The sequence below is a fragment of the Heterodontus francisci genome, unplaced genomic scaffold (genome assembly GCF_036365525.1).
Source record: "Heterodontus francisci isolate sHetFra1 unplaced genomic scaffold, sHetFra1.hap1 HAP1_SCAFFOLD_837, whole genome shotgun sequence".
Classification (NCBI taxonomy): Eukaryota; Metazoa; Chordata; class Chondrichthyes; order Heterodontiformes; family Heterodontidae; genus Heterodontus; species Heterodontus francisci.
This window is the reverse complement of record NW_027140645.1, coordinates 132,218-152,791: the sequence shown is the minus strand read 5'-3', so window position 1 is coordinate 152,791 and position 20,574 is coordinate 132,218. Positions and strand designations below refer to the sequence as shown.

General features: G+C 40.9%; 1 protein-coding gene across 1 annotated transcript; it reads left to right on the top strand.

Moving 5' to 3' along the window:
- The first annotated feature begins 2 nt into the window (after window positions 1-2).
- On the top strand, window positions 3-20,573 carry dxo (decapping exoribonuclease). Its single transcript, XM_068025841.1, has 7 exons — window positions 3-129; window positions 12,468-12,956; window positions 14,526-14,752; window positions 15,996-16,215; window positions 17,173-17,308; window positions 18,462-18,556; window positions 19,711-20,573. The coding sequence occupies exons 2-7, from the start codon at window positions 12,499-12,501 to the stop codon at window positions 19,829-19,831; spliced, it is 1,257 nt and encodes a 418-aa protein (XP_067881942.1). The 5' UTR covers window positions 3-129; window positions 12,468-12,498; the 3' UTR covers window positions 19,832-20,573.
- Window position 20,574: the final 1 nt, after the last annotated feature.

Below are 20,574 nucleotides of genomic sequence, written 5' to 3'. Positions count from 1 at the left end.
CTAATGGGCGCCTTTAAATGACGTCCGGTCACCTTGACTGAATTGTTTATTTCCAGCTTTAATCAGACACGCAAACAAAAAAAAATAACCGACTTGTTATTTAACTGCGCTATTCGATGATGTATAAATGTAAGTATTTTTTTAAGTAAAGTATGAACCCGTCCTGCGTTCAGGTTTTGTTGTGGTGTTAATAGTTTAATCAGAATTGTAAGGCTTTTTAAAAAAATAAGTTGCAACCAAGGAGTGTAACTAAGTCAATAGATGACATTTGACAAATAATGGTTGCCTTTGTTTCTTGGCAACAAACAATGGATCATCTGTGACCCAGTCACTGAGATTATACAGAGCTGGAGAAAGTGTTATTGTTACTAAAATAAGCCAAGAAAAAAATTGACTACCAATAAACATAATTTTCCTTTATGAGCTGTGCCAAGTATTAATTGAACTGGTTTTTATTGAATTTATTGATAGGGAGGTTAATATTTTTCTTAAAATGATGAAAGCACTTTGGGTCTGGCAGCATCTGTGGATAGAGAGAGAAAAACGCAGTTAACATTTCAGGTTGATGACCTTTCATTAGAACTGCCGTTGATCCAAGCTGGGCCAACAGTTGGGATCCATTCTTGATCATTATCCAGTAACCTATGCTGGAAAGTGGATCTTTTATGGCAGGATTGAGCGTGAGTGTCCAAATAGCTTGTTGAAACTCAATACCTGGATTTACAATGTGAAGAATACCCAGTCAGAGTGAGGGACCAGAGAGCAGCCATTGCTGGAGGAACCTAGCTCAGCAGAATTCAGCACCTTCAAGCGAGCCGATAAAAAGAATAGTTCACTGATCTTAAAATTCCAGAAATTGTCGCTGAAGCAAAAATCCAACCCTCTTAGTGGAATATTAGTGCTGCAGGCAAAGGTCACTTGGCTTACCTTCATGTACTTATTGGACAATCCAATGATTTTGCTGCTGTTCTATAAATTTTTGTTGCAGTTCAGGGATAAACATGGTTAAAATCTTCAAAACAGCCTGCAAAAAAAATCTGAAGAATGATTTGTTCTTCTCCCTGCTATTTCCATATTTTTCTCCTGGTACAAAGCAAAATAAATACAAGACAATCACATGAGAACATTATAATTCTTTTAGGAGATGTAGTAAATATAAAGCAGGTCCAGGTCAGATGTTGCGACTAGATAATTTTGCCTCTTGCTGTTCATGAATGCTTGTCGCACATCAGATTTCACTGTCATGATTTCTCAAAGTTCCCATTCATTTATATCTGATACTTGTTACTGAGTCTTGTAAACATTTTGTCAAAATTTTCATGCACATCTGTTCCTGACTAATTTATTGACAACAGTCAGAACTTAGAGACAACATAATTCAAATCTTCTCAAAAGTGAAAAAATAAGCAACTCTATAGTTTTTATTACAAACAATTTTATTTTTGGATATTTATCACTGTTAAAAATCTACATTGTACACTAATAATTTCTGTTACTGCCAGTACTTCGATTGGCAAACAGTAACAAAAGTAACACTGAACACCTTGAAAATTTTCAGCTGATCAGCAAAAGCCAGTGTGAATTTGTAAAGAGTATGTCATGACTGATGAACCTGATTGAATTTTTTTGAAGAGGTGATTTAAAGTAGTGGACAGGGCAATGCCTATGGATGTTATTTATATGAACTTCCAGAAGGCATTTGATAAAGTCCCTCATAGGAGACTGTTAGCTTAAGTTGAAGCTTACGGAGTTAAGGGCAAATTGTTGACCTGGTTAGGAGAGTGGCTGAGCAGCAGGAGACAGAGTAGGGATAATGGGCAGGTATTCTAATTGGCAGTAAAATAAAAGCAAACTACTGTGGATGCTGAAAATCTAAAACAGAAAGTGCTGGAAATACACAGCAGGTCTGGCAGCATCTGTGAAGAGAGAGAAATTTCAGGTCTGTGACGTTTCAGCGGAACTCTGTTTCTCTCTCCACAGACCTGCTGTGTATTTCCAGCACTTTCTGTTTTTGATTCCAGTTGGCAGGTTGTGACTAGTGTGACCCACAGAGATCGGTGTTGGGGCCTCAACTATTTTCTGTATTTAGCAACCACGTAGATGACGGGATAAAAAGCCACACATCCAAGCTTGCCGATGACACAAAGGTAGTTGGCATTGTAAGCAGTGTAGATGGAAGCATAAAATTACAAAGAGATAGAGATAGATTAAGTGAATGGGTAAAACTGTGGCAAATAGATTCAATGCAGGCAAATGTGAGGTCGTCCACTTTGGACCTAGAAAAGACAGAACCGGGATACTTTCTAAATGAACACCTAGAAACTGTGGAGGTCCAAAGAGGCTTGGGGGTCATTGGACAGGTACAGAAAATAATTAGGGTCTTAAAAGAAGTGGCGAGTGAGATGTGTTGGGTTTAATTTTCCAAAATTCCCTAGATTCAGGCAAGGTTCCATTATATTTAACTCCTTTATTCAAAAAGGGAGGGGGACAGAAAACAGGCCAGTTAGCTTAACATCTGTCATGGGGAAAATATTTGAAGCTATTAGGAAAAACTTTATAGCAGGGCATTTAGAAAAATTCAAGGTAATCAGGCAGAATCAACATGGCTTTGTGAAAGGGAAATCATGTTTAACCAATTTGTTGGAGTTCTTTGAAGAAATAAAGTGCTGTGGATAAAGGGGAACCGGTGGATGTACTGTACTTGGATTTCCAGAAGGCATTTAATAAGGTGCCACATCAGAGGTTATTGTGGAAAGTAAAAGCTCATGGTGTAGAGGATAACGTATTTGGCATGGATAGAAGATTGGCTAGCTAACAGGGAACAGAGAGTAGGCATAAATGGGTCATTTTCTGGTTGGCAAGATGTAACGAGTGGTGTGCCACAGGGATCAGTGCTGGGGCCTCAACTTTTTACAATTTATATAAATGACTTGATCAAGGGACCAAAGGTATGGTTGCTAAATTTGCTGATGACACAAAGATAGGTAGGAAAGTAATAGTGAAGAGAACATAAGGAGTCTGCAAAGGGATATAGATAGGCTAAGTGAGTGGGCAAAGATCTAGCAAATGGAGTATAATGTGGGAAAATGCGAAATTGTCCATTTTGGCAGAAGAATAAAAAAGAAGCATATTATCTAAATGGTGAGAGATTGCAGAGCTCTGAGATGCAGAGGGATCTGGGTGTCCTAGTGCATGAATCACAGAAAGTTAGTATGCAGGTACAGCAAGTAATTAGGAAAGCTAGTGAACTGTTATTGTTTATTGCGAGGAGAATTGAATACAAAAGTAAGGAGGTTATGCTTCACTTATACAGGGCATTGGTGAGACCATATCTGGAGTACTGTGTACAGTGTTGGTCTCCTTATTTAAGGAAGGATGTAGATGCGTTGGAGGCAGTACAGAGAAGGTTTACTAGACTAATACCTGGCATGGGCGGGTTGTTTTTTGAGGAAAGGTTGGACAGTCTAGGCTTGTATGCACTGGGAGTTTAGAAGAGTAAGAGGTGACTTGATTGAAACATACAAGATCCTGAGAGGTCTTGACAGGGTGGATGTGGAAAGGATGTTTCCCCTTGTGGGAGAATTTAGTACTAGGGGGTCACTGTTTAAAAATAAGGGGTCACCCATTTAAGACAGAGATGAGGAGAAATTTGTTCTCTCAGAGGGTCTTGAGTCTTTGGAACTCTCATCCTCAAAAGGCGCTGGAAGCAGAGTCTTTAAATATTTTTAAGGCAGAGGTAGATAGATTCTTGATGAGCAAGGGGGTGAAAAGTTATAAGGGGTAGGCAGGAATGTAGAGTTGAGATCACAATCAGATCAGCCGTGATCTTGTTGAATGGCAGAGAAGGCTTGAGGGGCCGAGTGGCCTATTCCTGTTCCTAATTCGTATGTTCATATTAAAAAGGCAGATGGAATGCTGGCCTTTACATCTAGTGGACTAGAATGCAAGGGAGTAGAAGTCTACAGTTATACAAATACCTGGTTAGATCATACATGGAATGCTGTGTTCAGATCTGGGGACGACACCCAAGGCAAGATATATTGACCTTGGAGGAATGCTGTGTACATTTACTTGATAATACCTGGACTCCAAGGGTTAAATTATGAGGAGGGATTGCATAAACTAGGGTTGTATTCCCTGGAATTTAAAAGATTGAGGGTGATCTGATCGAAGCTTTCCAGATAATAAGGGAACAGATAGGGTAGATAGAAACTATTTCTGCTTGTTGGGGAGTCTGGGACGAAGCAGTTAATGCAAGATCAATTGTTTTAAATTTCAGACTCACTTTTGTTTAAAAAAAAGAAAAAAAAAGCCAACAGTGATGTCACAGGAAAGCTGCAAGGTGATTGGTTGGTGAGTCACTGCTGTTAGGGAATAGCTCTAAATAGCTGGGTAAGTATCTAAGGTGAGAATGGTTTACAGTTTATTTCATATTTTAGATTTAGAGATACAGCACTGAAACAGGCCCTTCGGCCCACCGAGTCTGTGCCGACCATTAACCACCCATTTATACTAATCCTACACTAATCCCATATTCCTACCACATCCTCACCTGTCCCTATATTCCCCTACCACCTACCTATACTAGGGGCAATTTATAATGGCCAATTTACCTATCAACCTGCAAGTCTTTTGGCTGTGGGAGGAAACCAGAGCACCCGGAGGAAACCCACGCAGACACAGGGAGAACTTGCAAACTCCACACAGGCAGTACGCAGAATTGAACCCGGGTCGCTGGAGCTGTGAGGCTGCGGTGCTAGCCACTGTGCCGCCCCAACTTTTTTTAGGGAGTTCTGTAGTAACGAGGACCAGGGAAGAAGTGCCCTAGAGTAACTGATAGTATTTGACATTAAGATCTTCCAAAAGATTAATTTAAAGAGTTAAGTCATGGCAGGAGAGATCAAAGCCATGGTGTGCTCCTCATGCTCCATGTCGGAAGCTGGGAACATTTCCAGTGCCCGGGACCAGCGTGTGTGCGGGAAGTGTCTCCAGCTGCAGTTCCTGGAAGCCCGGGTTTCGGAGCTGGAGCGGCAGCTGGGGACACTGTGGAGCATCCACGAGGCGGAGAGTATCATGGATAGCATGTATAGAGAGCTAGTCACACCGCAGGCTCAGACCCCACAGGCAGGAAGGGAATGGGTGACCACCAGGCAGAGCAAGAGGACTAGGCAGGCAGTGCAGGAATCTCCTGTCGCTATTCCCCTGCAAAACAGATATACTGCTTTGGTTACTGTTGGAGGGAATGGCCTCTCAGGGGAAAGCAGCAACAGCCCAATTCATTGCACCATGGTTGGCTCTGCTGCACAGGGGAGGAGTAAAAATGTGGGAATGCAATAGTTATCGGGGATTCAATTGTAAGGGGAATAGATAGGAGTTTCTGTGGCCGCAAAAGAGACTCCAGGATGGTATGTTCCCTCCCTGTTTCTAGGGTCAAGGATGTCTCAGAGCGGTTACAGGACATTCTGAAGGGGGAGGGTGAATAGCCAGTGGTCGTGGTACACATTGGTACAAACAACATAGGTTTTAAAAAAAAGGATGAGGTCCTAAAAGCAGAATAGAAGGAGCTAGGAAATAAGTTGAAAAATAGGACCTCAAAGGTAGTGATCTCAGGATTACTACCAGTGCCACGTGCTAGTCAGAGTAGAAATAGCAGGATATATTGGATGAATATGTGGCTGAAGAGATGGTGTGAGGGGGAGGGTTTTAGATTCCTGGGGGCATTGGGACTGGTTCTGGGGGAGGTGGGACAAGTACAAACTGTACAGGTTACACCTGGGCAGGACCAGGACTGATGTCCTAGGGGGAGTATTTGCTCGAGTGGTTGGAGAGGGTTTAAACTAAACTGGCAGGGGGATGGGAACCTTTGCAAGGAGTCGGAGGAGGGGGGGATCAAAGACAAGAACAAAAGACAGTAAGGGGAATAAGAAAAGTGATAGGGAGAGAAATCAAGGGCCAGAATCAAACAGGGCCACAGTGAAAAACAGTGGCAAGGGGACAAGTAATGTCAAAGACAAGCCTTAAGGCTTTGTGCCTTAATGCATGGAGCATTCGCAATAAAGTGGATGAATTAATCGCGTAAATGGGTATGATATAGTCGGGATTGCGGAGACATGGCTGCAAGGTGACCAGGGATGGGAAATGAACATCCAGGGGTTTTCAGTATTTAGGAAGGACAGACAAAAAGCAAAAGGCGGTGGAGTTGCATTGCTGGTTAAAGAGGAAATTAACGCAATAGTGAGGAAAGATATTAGCTCTGACAATGTGGAATCTGTATGGGTAGAGCTGAGAAACACAAAGGGGCAAAAAAATTAGTGGGGGTTGTATATAGACCCCCAAACTGTAATGGTGATGTTGGGAATGGCATTAAACAGGAAATTCGAGCCGCATGCAATAAAGGAACATCTGTAATTATGGGTGACATTAATCTGCATATAGATTGGGCAAATCAAATTAGTCACAATATCAGAGGAGGAATTCTTGGAGTGTATGCGGGATGGTTTTCTGGACCAATATGTTGAGGAACCAACTAGAGAACAGGCCATCCTAGACTGGGTATTGTGTAGTGAGAGAGGAATAATTGACAATCTAGTTGTGCAAGACCGCTTGGAGATGAGCGACCATAATATGATAGAATTCTTCATCAAGATGGAGAGTGACCTAGTTGATTCTGAGACTAGGGTCCTGAATCTTAGTAAAGGAAACTACAAAGGTATGAGGTGTGAGTTGACTAAGGTGAATTGGGTAACATTACTTAAAGGGATAACGGTGGATAGGCAATGGCAAACATTTAAAAAGCGCATTGATGAACTGCAACAATTGTTTATCCCCGTCTGGCACAAAAGTAAAATGGGAAAGGTAGCCAAACCATGGCTTACAAGGAAAATTACAGATAGCATTAGATCCAAGGAAGAGGCATATAAATGTGCCAGAAAAAACAACAGACCTGAGGATTGGGAGCAGTTTAGAATTCAACAAAGGAGGACCAAGAGATTGATTAAAAAGGGGGAAATAGAGTGTGAGAGCAAGCTTGTGGGGAACATAAAAACTGACTAAAAGTTTCTATAGGTATGTGAAGAGAAAAAGATGGATGAAGACAAATGTAGGTCGCTTACAGTCAGAAACAGGGGAATTTATTATGGGGAACAAAGAAATGGCTGACCAACTGAATGCATACTTTGGTTCTGTCTTCACAAAGGAGGACACAAATATACCAGAAAAGTTGGGGAACACATGGCTTAGTGAGAGAGAGGAACTGAAGGAAATTGGTGTTGGGGAAATTGATGGGATTGAAGGCCAATAAATCCCCAGGGCCTGATGGTATGCATCCCAGAGTACTTAAGGAAGTGGCTCAAGAAATAGTGGATGCATTGGTGGTCATCTTTCAAGATTCTGTAGACTCTGAACAGTTCCTACAGATTGGAGGGTAGCTAATGTAACCCCACTATTTAAAAAGGGAGGTAGAGAGAAAGCAGGGAATTATAGACCAGATGTATGAGGAGAGATTGAGTCGGTTGGGATGATATTCGCTGGAGTTCAGAAGAGTGAGGGGGAGATCTCATAGAAACCTATAAAATTCTAACAGGATTTGACAGGGTAGATGCAGGAAGGATGTTCCCGATGGTGGGGGAGTCCAGAACCAGGGGTCATAGTCGAAGGATACGATGTAAACCATTCAGGACTGAGATGAGGAGAAATTTCTTCACCCAGAGAGTGGTGAGCCTGTGGAATTCGCTACCACAGAAAGCAGTTGAGGCCAAAACATTGTATGTTTTCAAGAAGGAGTTAGATATAGCTCTTGGGGAGAAAGGGACCAAAGGGTATGGGGTGAAAGCGGGAACAGGTTACTGAGTTGGATGATCAGCCATGATCATAATGAATGGCGGAGCAGGCGCGAAGGGCCAAATGGCCTACTCCTGCTCCTATGTTTCTATGTAATCTAAGGTAATAAGGGATATGGGGCAAAGGCAGAGGAGTATATGGAGTTAGGTCACAGATCAGCCATGATCTCCTTAAATGGCAAAACAGGCTTGAGGGGCTGAATGGCCTCCTCCTGTTCCTGTGTTCCTAACGGAAATTTGTTAGTGATGTAGAAGGACTAACGTATGTCAGTACTAATGCTGCTTTTATATTTTAAAAATAAGTACAGTTTCACAGGCAACAGCAGCCCTCTCGTACCTCATTCAAGATGTCATATGTCAGGAGACAATGTGACGTTGTGTGGCAGTGTGCAGGAGCAGCTGCTGTATCATGGCTGAGCTTATTCCTATCCCCTTTCAAGGTTTGCGTACTCTTTCTATCAGAGATCATCAATCAGAAATGCTGAGGCCAACTGCACCCCCACCTGTCCCCTCTCCCCACCCCCATTACCCTGACTGGGATAAGAACATAAAACGTAGGCTATTCGGCCCCTCATGCCTGCTCCGCCATTCATATACGATCATGGCTGATTTGATTGTGGCCTTAACTCCACTTTCCTGCCTGCCCCCTATAACCCTTGACTCCTTTGTCAATCAATAATCTGTCTAACTCAGCCTTGACTATATTCAATGACCCAGCTTCCACTGCTCTCTGGGGAAGAGAATTCCAAAGATTAACGACCCTCTGAGAGAAGAAATGTCTCCTCATCTCCATCTTAAATGGGAGATCCCTTATTTTGAAACTGTGTTGCCTGGTTCCTGATTCCCCCACAAGGGGAAACATCCTCTCGGCATCTACCCTGCCAAGCCCCCTCAGAATCTTGTATGTTTCGATAAGATCACCTCTCATTCTTCTAAACCCCAATGAGTATAGGCCCAACCTGCTTAACCTTTCCTCATAAAACAGACCCCTGCATCCCAGGAATCAACCTAGTGAACTTTCTTTGAACTGCTTTCAATGCAAGTATATCCTTATTGAAGTAAGGAGACCAAAAATGTACACAGTGCTCTAGGTGTGGTCTCACCAACACCCTGTACAGTTGTAGCAAGACTTCCCTACTTTTATACTCCATCCCCCTTGCAATAAATGACAACATTTTATTTGCCTTCCTAATTACTTGTTGTACCTACAAGCTAACGTTTTATGATTCTTGTACAAGGACACCCAGATCCCTCTGTACCGCAGCATTCTGCAGTCTTTCTTCATGTAAATAATAATCTGCTTTTCTATTCTTTCTGCCAAAGTGGACAACCTCACATTTTTCCCGCATTATATTCCGTCTGGCAAATTTTTGCCCGCACACTTAACCTATCTATATGTCTTTGCATACACTTTGTGTCCTCTTCACTACTTGCTTTCCTACCTATTTTTGTATCATCTGCAAATTTGGCTACGATACACTTGGTTCCTTCATCCAAGTCATTAATCTAGATTGTAAATAGTTGAGGCCCCGGCACTGATTCCTGACACACTCTACTAGTTACAGTTTACCAACCTGAAAATGCCCCATTTATCCTGACTCTCTGTTTCCTGTTAGTTAGCTAATATATTACTCCCAACACCATGAGATTGTACTTTCTGTATTGACCTTCTATGTGGCATTTCCCTTTTGGAAATCCAAATACATTACATCTACTGATTCCCCTTTATCCACCCTGCTTGTTGCATCCTCAAAGAACTCAAATAAATTTATCAAACATGATTTCCCTTTCATAAAACCATGTTGACTGTGCCTGTCGTAAACTACTCCATCACAAGGACCTTCATGGTCTGTATGCCTTAGCACCAACCACATGATGCATTTTGCCGGTGAGCTAAATTATACTAGATTGCACCAGATGGAAAATGTGTAAGGGAATTTGATATTTAAGAAGATAGGAAATTATTAATACTGAATCATATTCCCTTCTGTTTGTTAGTGTCAATCACGCATTGCTTTTTCCTAACTTTAATTATTGGATTGAGTATGATGAGAATTTGTGAATAGACCAAAACTGAACTGTACAAATCGATAGTGAGATCCTCATTACTAAAATTAATTGCATGTCAGAAGATATTTGCAGAAGCACCCAGTGCAAGGACATGGTATTGAGTCTGAATTTTGGACCAGTAAGAACACACTTTCAATATTGGATTAACTTTGGTCACCTAAGGGAGCAGAGGAAAGTAACAAGGATGATCATTTCCAGTAAGATAGGTTAAGGAGGTAAGTTTAATGAGAATGAAAGGACAAGTGTTTTGAAGTAAATTCTTGCATATCCCACTGCTGAGCCTGGCAATCTACAACCAAGAATCTTTAGCGAAGGATACTGGATTACGGCATGAGGCAAAGGGGACAAGATAGTGATAGGTCTTGTTCAGAGGGAGGGGACATTGTTACGACTGAGGCAGGAGGAGTGCACTGTTAATTCAGTCCCACTTCTCCACAGGTCACAGCATATCATTAAATGTTCCCACTTACCAAAATAGCTAATTAGGTACTCTATTTGACCCAGAATAAAGCACACCAACCAAGTTTCTTTAATAAACAACAAAATTGTCCATTTATTATAAAACCAAGTCTTAACCAATAATGAAGTAAATAGATATGCGAATCAAAATATTAAAGCCCCGCATTTTTTTTTATGCCCTAGCCCTCGCACGCACACATGCGTCCAAAATCCGATTTAACCGGGAAAAAGGGGATTTTTGCTTACAGCTGTTTCAAAGGAATAAAAAAAAAACTTAGACTGCCGTGATCTATAAGGAAGTTCTTTGGTTTGGTGAGGTGTTCCAAGTGGAATAGTTGGCTGCCACTAAGAATTGTTCTAGGCGAGGTTGCTGAACAGTCTGTTTGGTAGGTGTTCAAAGAAATTCAACTGTAGAAGGCTTCACATTGGTCTTCCATCAGGTGTGTAGCAACAGGTGCCAGTTCTCTCTCATTTGATGCAAAAGTCCTATTTTTAAAGATGCAAGGTTTCTGCAAGCATTCAGGATGTCTTCAAAATTACAGGAGGGAACAGTACAACTTCATACCAGCTTTTGCTTTTCCAGAGCAGGGATTCTTTAAATAGAGGTAATAGTTGTCTGATTGTTCTTCTTAGTTTACTGGTCAAAGCCAGGAATCTCTTGTTGACCCTGCTTTTTTTTAAGGCATTCATAAAATTCAGCTACCTCCAGATGTTTCGATGTCAATGAAATTTTTTTTTAGTTCTTTAAAACTAGGAATCTATATTTTTTTAACAAAAATATGGACTCTTGTAACAACATGAAGGAATTGGAGGATATCAATGCACAGAATCTGACTGCTGCACTGTAGAACGAGCTTGTGTGACCTAAACTCAAGCCACAAAAAGTTTCTGAAGTGCGCTGTGTACAAGCCTTTTGATTAGTTTAAGATCACACTTGCCACTTACCTGCATGTTCTATTCTATTCTATGTGGGCGGCACAGTGGCGCAGTGGTTAGCACTGCAGCCTCACAGCTCCAGCGACCCGGGTTCAATTCTGGGTACTGCCTGTGTGGAGTTTGCAAGTTCTCCCTGTGTCTGCGTGGGTTTCCTCCCACATGCCAAAGACTTGCAGGTTGATAGGTAAATTGGCCATTATAAATTGCCCCTAGTATAGGTAGGTGGTAGGGAAATATAGGGACAGGTGGGGATGTGGTAGGAATATGGAATTAGTGTAGGATTAGTATAAATGGGTGGTTGATGGTCGGCACAGACTTGGTGGGCCGAAGATCCTGTTTCAGTGCTGTATCTCTAAACTAAAACTAAACTAAACTAAACACAGTCTTGAGTGATGGGAAGCATCAGGAATCATCATTCTTTGAAGTGCATTCCCATTGCTGACGGTCATACAGGATCATTGTGGGTAACAGCCTGATCAACATCACCACATTGTAATTGATTACCCTTGTCCCACTTGTTCCCAATGGCCTATTTCTGTGATGGAATTCTATTAACTCGTGGATCAAATGCCCTGATTTAAAAGCAAAATACTGTGGATGCTGGAAATCTGAAATGAAATAAAATAAAAACAGAAAATGCTGGAAATACTCAGCAGGTCTGGCAGCATCTGTGGAGAGAGAAGCAGAGTTAACGTTTCAGGTCAGTGACCTTTCATGAGTTCAGATGAAAGATCACAGACCTGAAAGGTTAACTCTGCTTTTCTCTCCACAGCTGCTGCCAGACCTGCTGAGTATTTCCAGTACTTCGTTTTATTTCAGAATACGTAACAGTTCCATACTTTCAGTACACCGATAATGCAAATTATCTATTATTACACACTTTAACATTTTAAGGGTTTTTAACAAAAAAATGTTAATTGTATTTGAGAAAGTATCATTCACTGTTAATAAAAGTTTCCAAAAATAGAACAAGCCATTTAATTACCATCAAAATGGGTTTGATCGATCGATTGATCGAGGTTGGGAGCCACATGAGTCTTTTAATGAGTCATGTGCAAGTCTGGAGCCGCAGGTTGCAGACTCCTGGTCTAAACTAGAGATGTGTCACAGAACATTGCTTCTGTTGATTACATTTAATCTGTTATTTTTCTTAATTTCTTGCAGGTTTTTTTATTAAATCAAAAAACGTGACAATATGGATCGGCATTTCAACGCTAGCAGGGAATCGTACAGGGGAGTCTTTAAACGAAAATCAGGTGATACACAAGAGAGTCTGACTACATTACCGAGGATGGATGCTGTTAAACAATGCATTCCACACACAAACAATGAGGACAAATGTGAACTTTCCCTTCCTGTACAGCCAGACTATTATGACAAGAACTTCCCCGATTACCGGCAGCCTGTTGAGATTGGCTGTTTCTCGTTAGATTCACGTCGCCAACTCTTCAATGATGCCAGGCAACTAAAATACTGTGTGAAACCCACCAGCAAGAATCCAAATTTCAATCTGAGAGATGGTTACAAAGACAGATACATAAAAAGGAACGATAACATTAAGGAAAAGCTGGACCATATCCTGAAGTGGATATTACTGAACAAACACAAATTCCCCATGCTGTCTGGCAATGACAAATCGCCTCCTTTGACAAAGTAAGTTGTGACGTTAGCTGTTAAATAATATATTTTGTAGTATAGATCCTGAGGGATGTGGTGTGGAACATTTTCAGCTTCAGAATCTATTGTCAGCATCCAGCACCCTGCAGTAAAATACAGTGAAGTTCCTTGGATGCTGCACTGAACCACATCCTCGGTTTCTACCTCAGAAGAGCATCCCCCAAATGCACACTACCACGGAGTGAAAGTGCCAGTTTAATGATGAATTAAGGGCAGACTTCCACTTCGCCGCCAGGAACTGATCAAGTTCGTTTTATATGTGACCCTTACAATCAGCCGGGGATACATTTGAAATCAAAACAAAGTGCTGGAAATACTCAGCAGGTCTGGTAGCATCTGTGGAGAGAGAAACCGAGTTAACGCTTCAGGTCAATGAGCTTTCATCAAAACAATCGTTAACTCTGTTCCTTTCTCCACAGGTGCTGCCAGATCTGCTGAGTATTTCTAGCACTTACTGTTTTAATTTCAGATTTCCAGCATCTGCAGTATCTTGCTTTTATTTTGGGGGATACATTTGAACCCTGGCCCAGAGCTGAAAAGCCAAAGCCTGGCCTACTATGCAGACCGTTCAGGAAATACGAGCAGACAAAAACTTTTTAATGATATAGCTGTTTTGTTCATTATATTTTTGTATGAAAATATCACCCTGAAGTTACCAGTTTTTTAACTATACGGTAGCTGAGCACTTTGTGGCTGTGTGCATTTGTGAAATGACGTGATAGTCTATCATCTTGACTCCTTCACTTTCTCTCCCTTTGTTTTATGTTCCAATGCTACATTTATAGAAGTTTTCTCAATAGGTGAACAAAACAAGTTTCATGTTGGTGCAAAGTAAATAAAGCTGAGCTCGTTGTGAAAGTCAGATATTTAAGGCCTGAACTGATTCCGAAGTGAAGTGAGATTTGCTCCCCCAGGGAAGCTCACTCTGCTGTCAGTCTGAGCTCTGTATTCAGGCTGCAGTTGCACTATATGATGTGAAGCAAAGGGCTTTGCAGTTGTACAGTGAATGCTGCTTAAAACTACAATTCCCAATATCACTTCAGGGAGAATGGAACTTGTCAACAGAAAACGCAGGAGACACTCAGCAGCTCAAGCAACATCTCTTGAGAAAATAGGAGTGAGGTGATGTTTTCTTAATCAACCCTTCCTTAGGACTTTTGTCATTGCTCTTGCTGGACAAAGAAGTTTTTCTTTTACAATAATACAATTGTACTGAAATTTACATCTATTTTTAAAAATACAGAAGCTAGATAAAATGGCATTACATTTCTCTCACATTCATAAATCAGACTTCAGTCCCAGATTTAAATCTCAATGTTCTGCCTTTCATCCTACTGCAGAGGATAAGGTGAGAATCATATTTTAGGAAGAGGGATATGGAATGAATTGTGCACATTGCATGCCTGACTATTAGTCAATAACAGTATACCCCTGACTGTTTGACAATGGAAACAGATCAGCCGTGCTGCGATTTTTTTTTTTTTTTTTTTTCCCTTCTGTGCATGTTTTTTGCTGGTTTGAGAAGTTGTCTATTTCTACTTGCAGTCAGCTGCACACAGACTTCATCACATGGAGAGGACATCTGACTAAAATTCTAACCACCCCTTATGAGAACCGGGAGGGCTGGCTGATGGCAGTGACTCGATTTAATGGAACCTATTACATGAGTGAGGTAGAGACCGAGGAAGCTAGACGGCAGAGAGAGCAGCGGACCGAAATGCAGGAGAAGTTGATGTATGGAGGATATAAGTTTGAGCAGTACTTGTGTGCAGGTGAGCGATTTATCCATTGCTTTGGGCCAGACCAGCTGTCAAAGGTTCGTAATGATCAGATGGAATTAATTAAGGTAAATTTGAGTATTGCTGAAAACAGAGACATTTTTGTCAAAGCTTTTTGTCTTGCACTCATCAGGACAATTCACAAGAATACCAATGTAAGGGAAAGCAACAAACGTATACTGTATGCTGATTGGTTGGCAAGTGGACTCTGTTAGAGGCTTTGCCATGGAGAATGCACCAGAGAAATTTATCTTTTCAGCAAGTTGATTTTTATTTGCTTTGACTTCAAAGAGCTACAAGAAGGTTTAGCTAATAAAGAAAGTATAAAGAACAGTTAAAAATGCCATTGATTACCCACTGCACTGGTGATGTGACACTAGCTTGTTTAATATATTAATATCCATATGCTATGGGGAGGAAGATTACATTTATGCACTTAATGCTTTATGATGCTCTTAATTATCTCACATTTCTCCTGCGCTAAATCACCTGTAGTTACCAGTGTTTCAACCCCGTGTTATAAAGTTCAAAAGAATCTCGCCAGCCACAATCAAGTTTCACAGAATCTTTGAAAGGACATCATCTATAACTCTTGTCGCTGGGTGTTTATCACAGTACAGATACAGAATTAAACTTTCCCATCCTCACACTTCACTGAAATCCTAACAAAGACGAGTGCTTATCCAATCTCATTTAAAGGACAAGGAGATTAAATTTGTAACTCAACTGGTAGGTGCAGTCACTGTTGTTTGTTTGACTGTAAAAAGCTGAGCAAATATCATCTGTTTGGAACAAGACTATGGGTTATAAAGATAAGCACAGATAGAGGTGTACAAATTCCTCACGGAATTCCCCAGATAATTACTGAAAGACCATACTATCAAAGAAGAGGTGTTTTGTTTTGCAATTCTCTTGCAATCTTCCTTTAAATCTCATTTATCGTAGGCCAATAAAGATCCAGGTCTGTGTCAAGTTAACGCTCAGCCAGAGCACTTTGATTGCTGTTCAACGATCACCATTAGAATATGCACATCTGTAGATATTGGTTGATGCTTTACATGGTCAAATAGCTGACAATACTCACTGTGCAGCTTTACATGAACAGCATGAAAAGTAGCCACATGTGTAATCCTGGAGGCCACCTGGTAATCCTGGGGTCATACGTCCACCATCCACCCCCAGACCATGAGGGATAGGAAAGCGGAAAATTGACTAATATTCACAGTATTTCTTTCAGCTAAACCAGGTGAGCATCCCAATCCAGCAGGCGTGGTAAACACCAATGAAGCATTTTGTTGCGTGGTTCGAACTCGGCTGAATGGCCACTCGCTCGTATTCTCTGGTGAGGTCGACTGCAAAGACAATTCTGACCCGAGGTTAAAAGCCCCACAGTGTTACGTGGAGCTAAAGACAAGCAGGGAGATGTACAGTCCAAACCAAGAGAGGAATTTTCACAGGTTGGTAGCCTTTTCCTCCTGCACCACCATGAAGATGATTAAATTAACCTGTTCTAAATGTCTGCCTGGTTGATGCACATCCAGCTAATTAATACATTCCTGTAAACATCTGCAGGGCGCAGCTGTAGTGTTGTATGAGGTGCTTGACTGAAGTGGTTTCAGAGAGTCTTGTAAATATCCACATATGTTCCACTGCTACACTGTGACCTCAGGATAAAATTGCTACAAACTGTGTGGAACTTAACCATCAGTGATCGCTGTTTGCCAGACATTTTTGAAATGGGAAATAATTCATTTTAAAAGCAATAGAATTATTGTATTTTTTTGTATTTTATTGCTAAATTTCAAAATGACACCAGAAACACGAGACTAATGGTGTCGATCATTGCTGTTTGTGAGAAGACTGGAAATAACAGATCAACACAAAGATGCTGATTATACAAATTCTTGGCAGGACTAATCCCAGTAAAAAGGTGGAAGGCAGAGTAAAGAGTCACAATTCAAAGGGGGAGAATATGGCAGCTCTGCAGGGAGATGTTTGAGAGTGTGTTCATTAGCTGAATAATCACGAGGGAAAAATATAAGTAAAGCAGACCTATTTTTAAAAAGGAACTTTAATTACATTCTTCCCCATCATAGTTCACAATGCGAACCTGCTCTTACCTGAATTTGTCAGTGTACAAATTAACTATGAACTGTTGAAGGGTGCACATCAACACTATTTCGGGCAACACTCTGCATCCTTAAATCTAAAGTATGCTTTCTCCATACTGTGTTTTTAAATGCTTGTGTGATTGTGGTGCAGCTGTCATTCCCACTATTACACGTTGCCACAGTCCTGTTTTGGCTACAGTCAGGATGAAGGAACACAAGTTCCAGTTGCCAAATGAGATGCATCTCAACAATGGGCACAACAAAGGCATTTGGAATTTCTGACTGTCATCCTTGTCTTTGCAGATTTAAATTGATCAAATGGTGGGCACAGTCCTTTCTGCCTGGAGTACCTCGGATAATTGCAGGCTTTAGAGATGATAATGGGATAGTTGTTTCACTTCAGTCTTTCGAAACTATGAAGATTCATCACCTCGTCAAGGTTTGCACAGACAAACTCAATTAAATTTCAGAATTAATTCTCCGTTATAGTGTGCAGGCTGTGTAATTATAGAAAAAGGAGGAATATAAGATAAGCATACAATAAAAACAGTGAAGCTGGCCGTCACTTTGCTTATACCAGTTACACCCACAGAATTAACGCCAACTATTAGAGTAAGCTCTTCAAAGGTAAGAATTTTGGGGGTGCTAAAACAGATGAACAAAAATCTCAATCATGAAGCACTGTCCAAAGTTCTCGCTAACTCCAATCTATCTTTGGAATTAACAACCAAATTGTTCTAGACTGGATTTCTATATCTTTGTGTAGTTTGTGGTACAGCTCAGAGGGGGAACAGTCAACTCGTGATGCCTTACATAGACGGCAAAAAGCACCTCCTTAAATAATAATTTCACTGTAATAACTCAAGCCTACACTTGCTGCGGTAAGAATTATACTAAGGTCAGTGCGGTCCGATATAAATTTTCACCACTGGTGAAAACTGGAACTTTCCAGATATATGCGAAAATATATCAGAATCCCTGCTTAACATTTGAACAGAGATCAAAAGTATTTAATTTAGACAAGTTTTCTGAAAATTCCATACAAAATGGTCATGTGATAAAATGACCTCTAATGTGGAGGATTTTACAATAGATCTTTTGTTAAAACCTGGCAGCAGCCTTTTAGTCCCACTTGATAGGATCTTCACATCCTGTCATTGGACCGTGTCCATAAACAAAGTAGGTTTGTTGTCCTTTTCTGGATGATGTATTTTCCTCCAGAAAGAGATCTACCACTGACCACACCCCAGGTTGTTTTAACTGAGCCAAGTGGGCAGCTCCCTGATGGCTAGACTCAGCTGCACAGACCAGGAGGTCCCATGTTTGATTCTGTAAGAGGTCAACAGTTGAGATGCTACATTTGGCCTGTGCTCTTTCAGAAGATTGGGACTAATTTTGATTCTTGCCTTCAGGATGTTAAATAACTTGGAGCTGCCACAATAGCACTGATTGGAAGTAATGAGGTGAATGACCTATTTCTGTATTCCTGGGTGGGGGGTTTCATGTAATTGTGTGATTACCAGAGCAGTGCCTCTCTGTTCATGCCAGACTTCAGATTAAAGACACTTACATTTTGTTCCCATCTCAAACAGAACGAACGGAATTGCTGGAAGCCTGCAGTCTGTCTAAACTTCTGCAACGCTTTTCTGTCCTTTGTGAAGCAGGTGGTGACCCAAGATAATCACCGGTACGAATCTATTTAATTGTCCATTGGGATTCTGTTCTATTTCAGTAAAAGGTTATTTAAAGTACAGATCTAAAGGGACTTGCAAAAGCATTTATAGACCCATTTTTAAAAAAAAGTCTATTTTGACCTTTTGCTTTGTCCACCCCAATTGCTGTAACTAAGATACCCATTCAGTCCAATGATTTTAATTCACTGGACTAGCATATATAATATAGGAAGATTAATCTGTAACTTTAATGACCTAATCAGGTCAAACTACAAAACATTATGGGCGGCGCAGTGGTTAGCACCGCAGCCTCACAGCTCCAGCGACCCGGGTTCAATTCTGGGTCCTGCCTGTGTGGAGTTTGCAAGTTCTCCCTGTGTCTGCGTGGGTTTCCTCCGGGTGCTCTGGTTTCCTCCCACAGCCAAAAGACTTGCAGCTTGATAGGTGAATTGGCCATTATAAATTGCCCCTAGTATAGGTAGGTGGTAGGGGAATATAAGGAAAGGTGAGGATGTGGTAGAAATATCGGATTAGTATAGGATTAGTATAAATGGGTGGTTAATGGTCGGCACAGACTCGGTGGGCCGAAGGGCCTGTTTCAGTGCTGTATCTCTAAATCTAAAATCTGATTGGCTGGCTAAAAAATTCAGAACACTATTGATTTCAATCAGAAATGGATTTTCAGTGAGCTGTTGCTGGGTTCAAGAGTGAAGACAGAAGTAAACTGGGTAAATTCCATAAACAGCTTTTATAAAAAGCTCACATTAAACAGAAGGCATAGGAGGAAAAGACTAGCTAGCCAAGAAACAGAAGAAATGCTAATTCAAATTCAACCATTTATTTTTTCTCTATAAGTCTTACTAACTTCAGAACTAAATGTACTCAGATGAACAGCAAAGTACAATATTATTCCCCACTTTATTTTTCTCCTCTCCATAATAGAGGGAAGCCCTAATGATCCTTATCTGACACATGGGATTCAATGTTTTTTTCAGGTCTGATAAGCTAATATAAATCAGTAGTTACTGTGCATTGTAATTGTACCCGGTTACTGTGCAACAAAAGTTGAGGCATCAAACACTGGTGTGCTCCTGTTGTACGGATGCTGTTATTACCATGGATCTTTAAAACACTTCAGATTAATAGTCTAACTTTTTCTTTGTCTTAGGATGGTGACCCTTTTCTCTTGGGAGCCTGGTAAAGATATTTCATATTCCGTGCACACAGACCAGACGTACACCTTCTTACCAGACTGGTACATGGAAAATATTGTACAGAAAAGTAACTAGTGCACTGTGGGTGAGAAACAATCCCATCATCTGACGGAGTATGAAAGGAAATGTGATGCTGAACTGCTGTCTTGTAATTTGTGGTTCTGTACAAAGTAACTTTTAAAATGTACATAATATTGCAGAAAATAGAGACATATTGTCGAAGCTTTTCATCTTGCACTCATCAGGACAATCGCAAGAATAACCAATGTAAAGGAAAACAACAACTTATACTGCATGAGAAGAGAGTGCTGATTTGATTGGTAAGTGAACTCTGGGGGTAGAGGTGTTGCCATGGAGAGTGCACCAGGTTATAGTGACTGATAGTTAACTGCCAAGCTTTGTTTAAAATGTAAACCAGGCAGCTTGACTCTGGTCAAGACATTGCCCTGAGGAATGAACCAGACAAAGAATATGTACAAACATTGTGCCTGTTTCAGCTGAACAAAATAAGTGATAGCCATTTGCTGGTTCAGTCTGCAGGGCAATGCCTTGACCTAAGTCAAGCTGCCTGTTCTTTAAATTTCAGACAAAGCTTGGCAGTTAACGCAATCACTGTAACCTGGTGCATTCTGCCAAGCAGTACTCTCCAAGTTATCTTCCCTTACATTGGTTATTGCGGATTGTCCTGATGAGCGCAAGATGAAAAGCTTCGACAATATGTCTCTAATAGTAACAGAACTTGAGTATTGCTGAAAATATACTATTAATGTACATAGTCTTCATAATAAAAGTGTTAAAATACACAAGTATAAATCTCC

Excerpts from the sequence above, each read along its gene's own strand:
- dxo (XM_068025841.1), top strand. The coding sequence starts at position 12,499 with ATGGATCGGCATTTCAACGCTAGCAGGGAATCGTACAGGGGAGTCTTT. Across the intron at positions 12,957-14,525 it reads AAATCGCCTCCTTTGACAAA|TCAGCTGCACACAGACTTCA; the intron begins GTAAGTTGTGAC and ends TTCTACTTGCAG. Across the intron at positions 16,216-17,172 it reads CAAGAGAGGAATTTTCACAG|ATTTAAATTGATCAAATGGT; the intron begins GTTGGTAGCCTT and ends TTGTCTTTGCAG.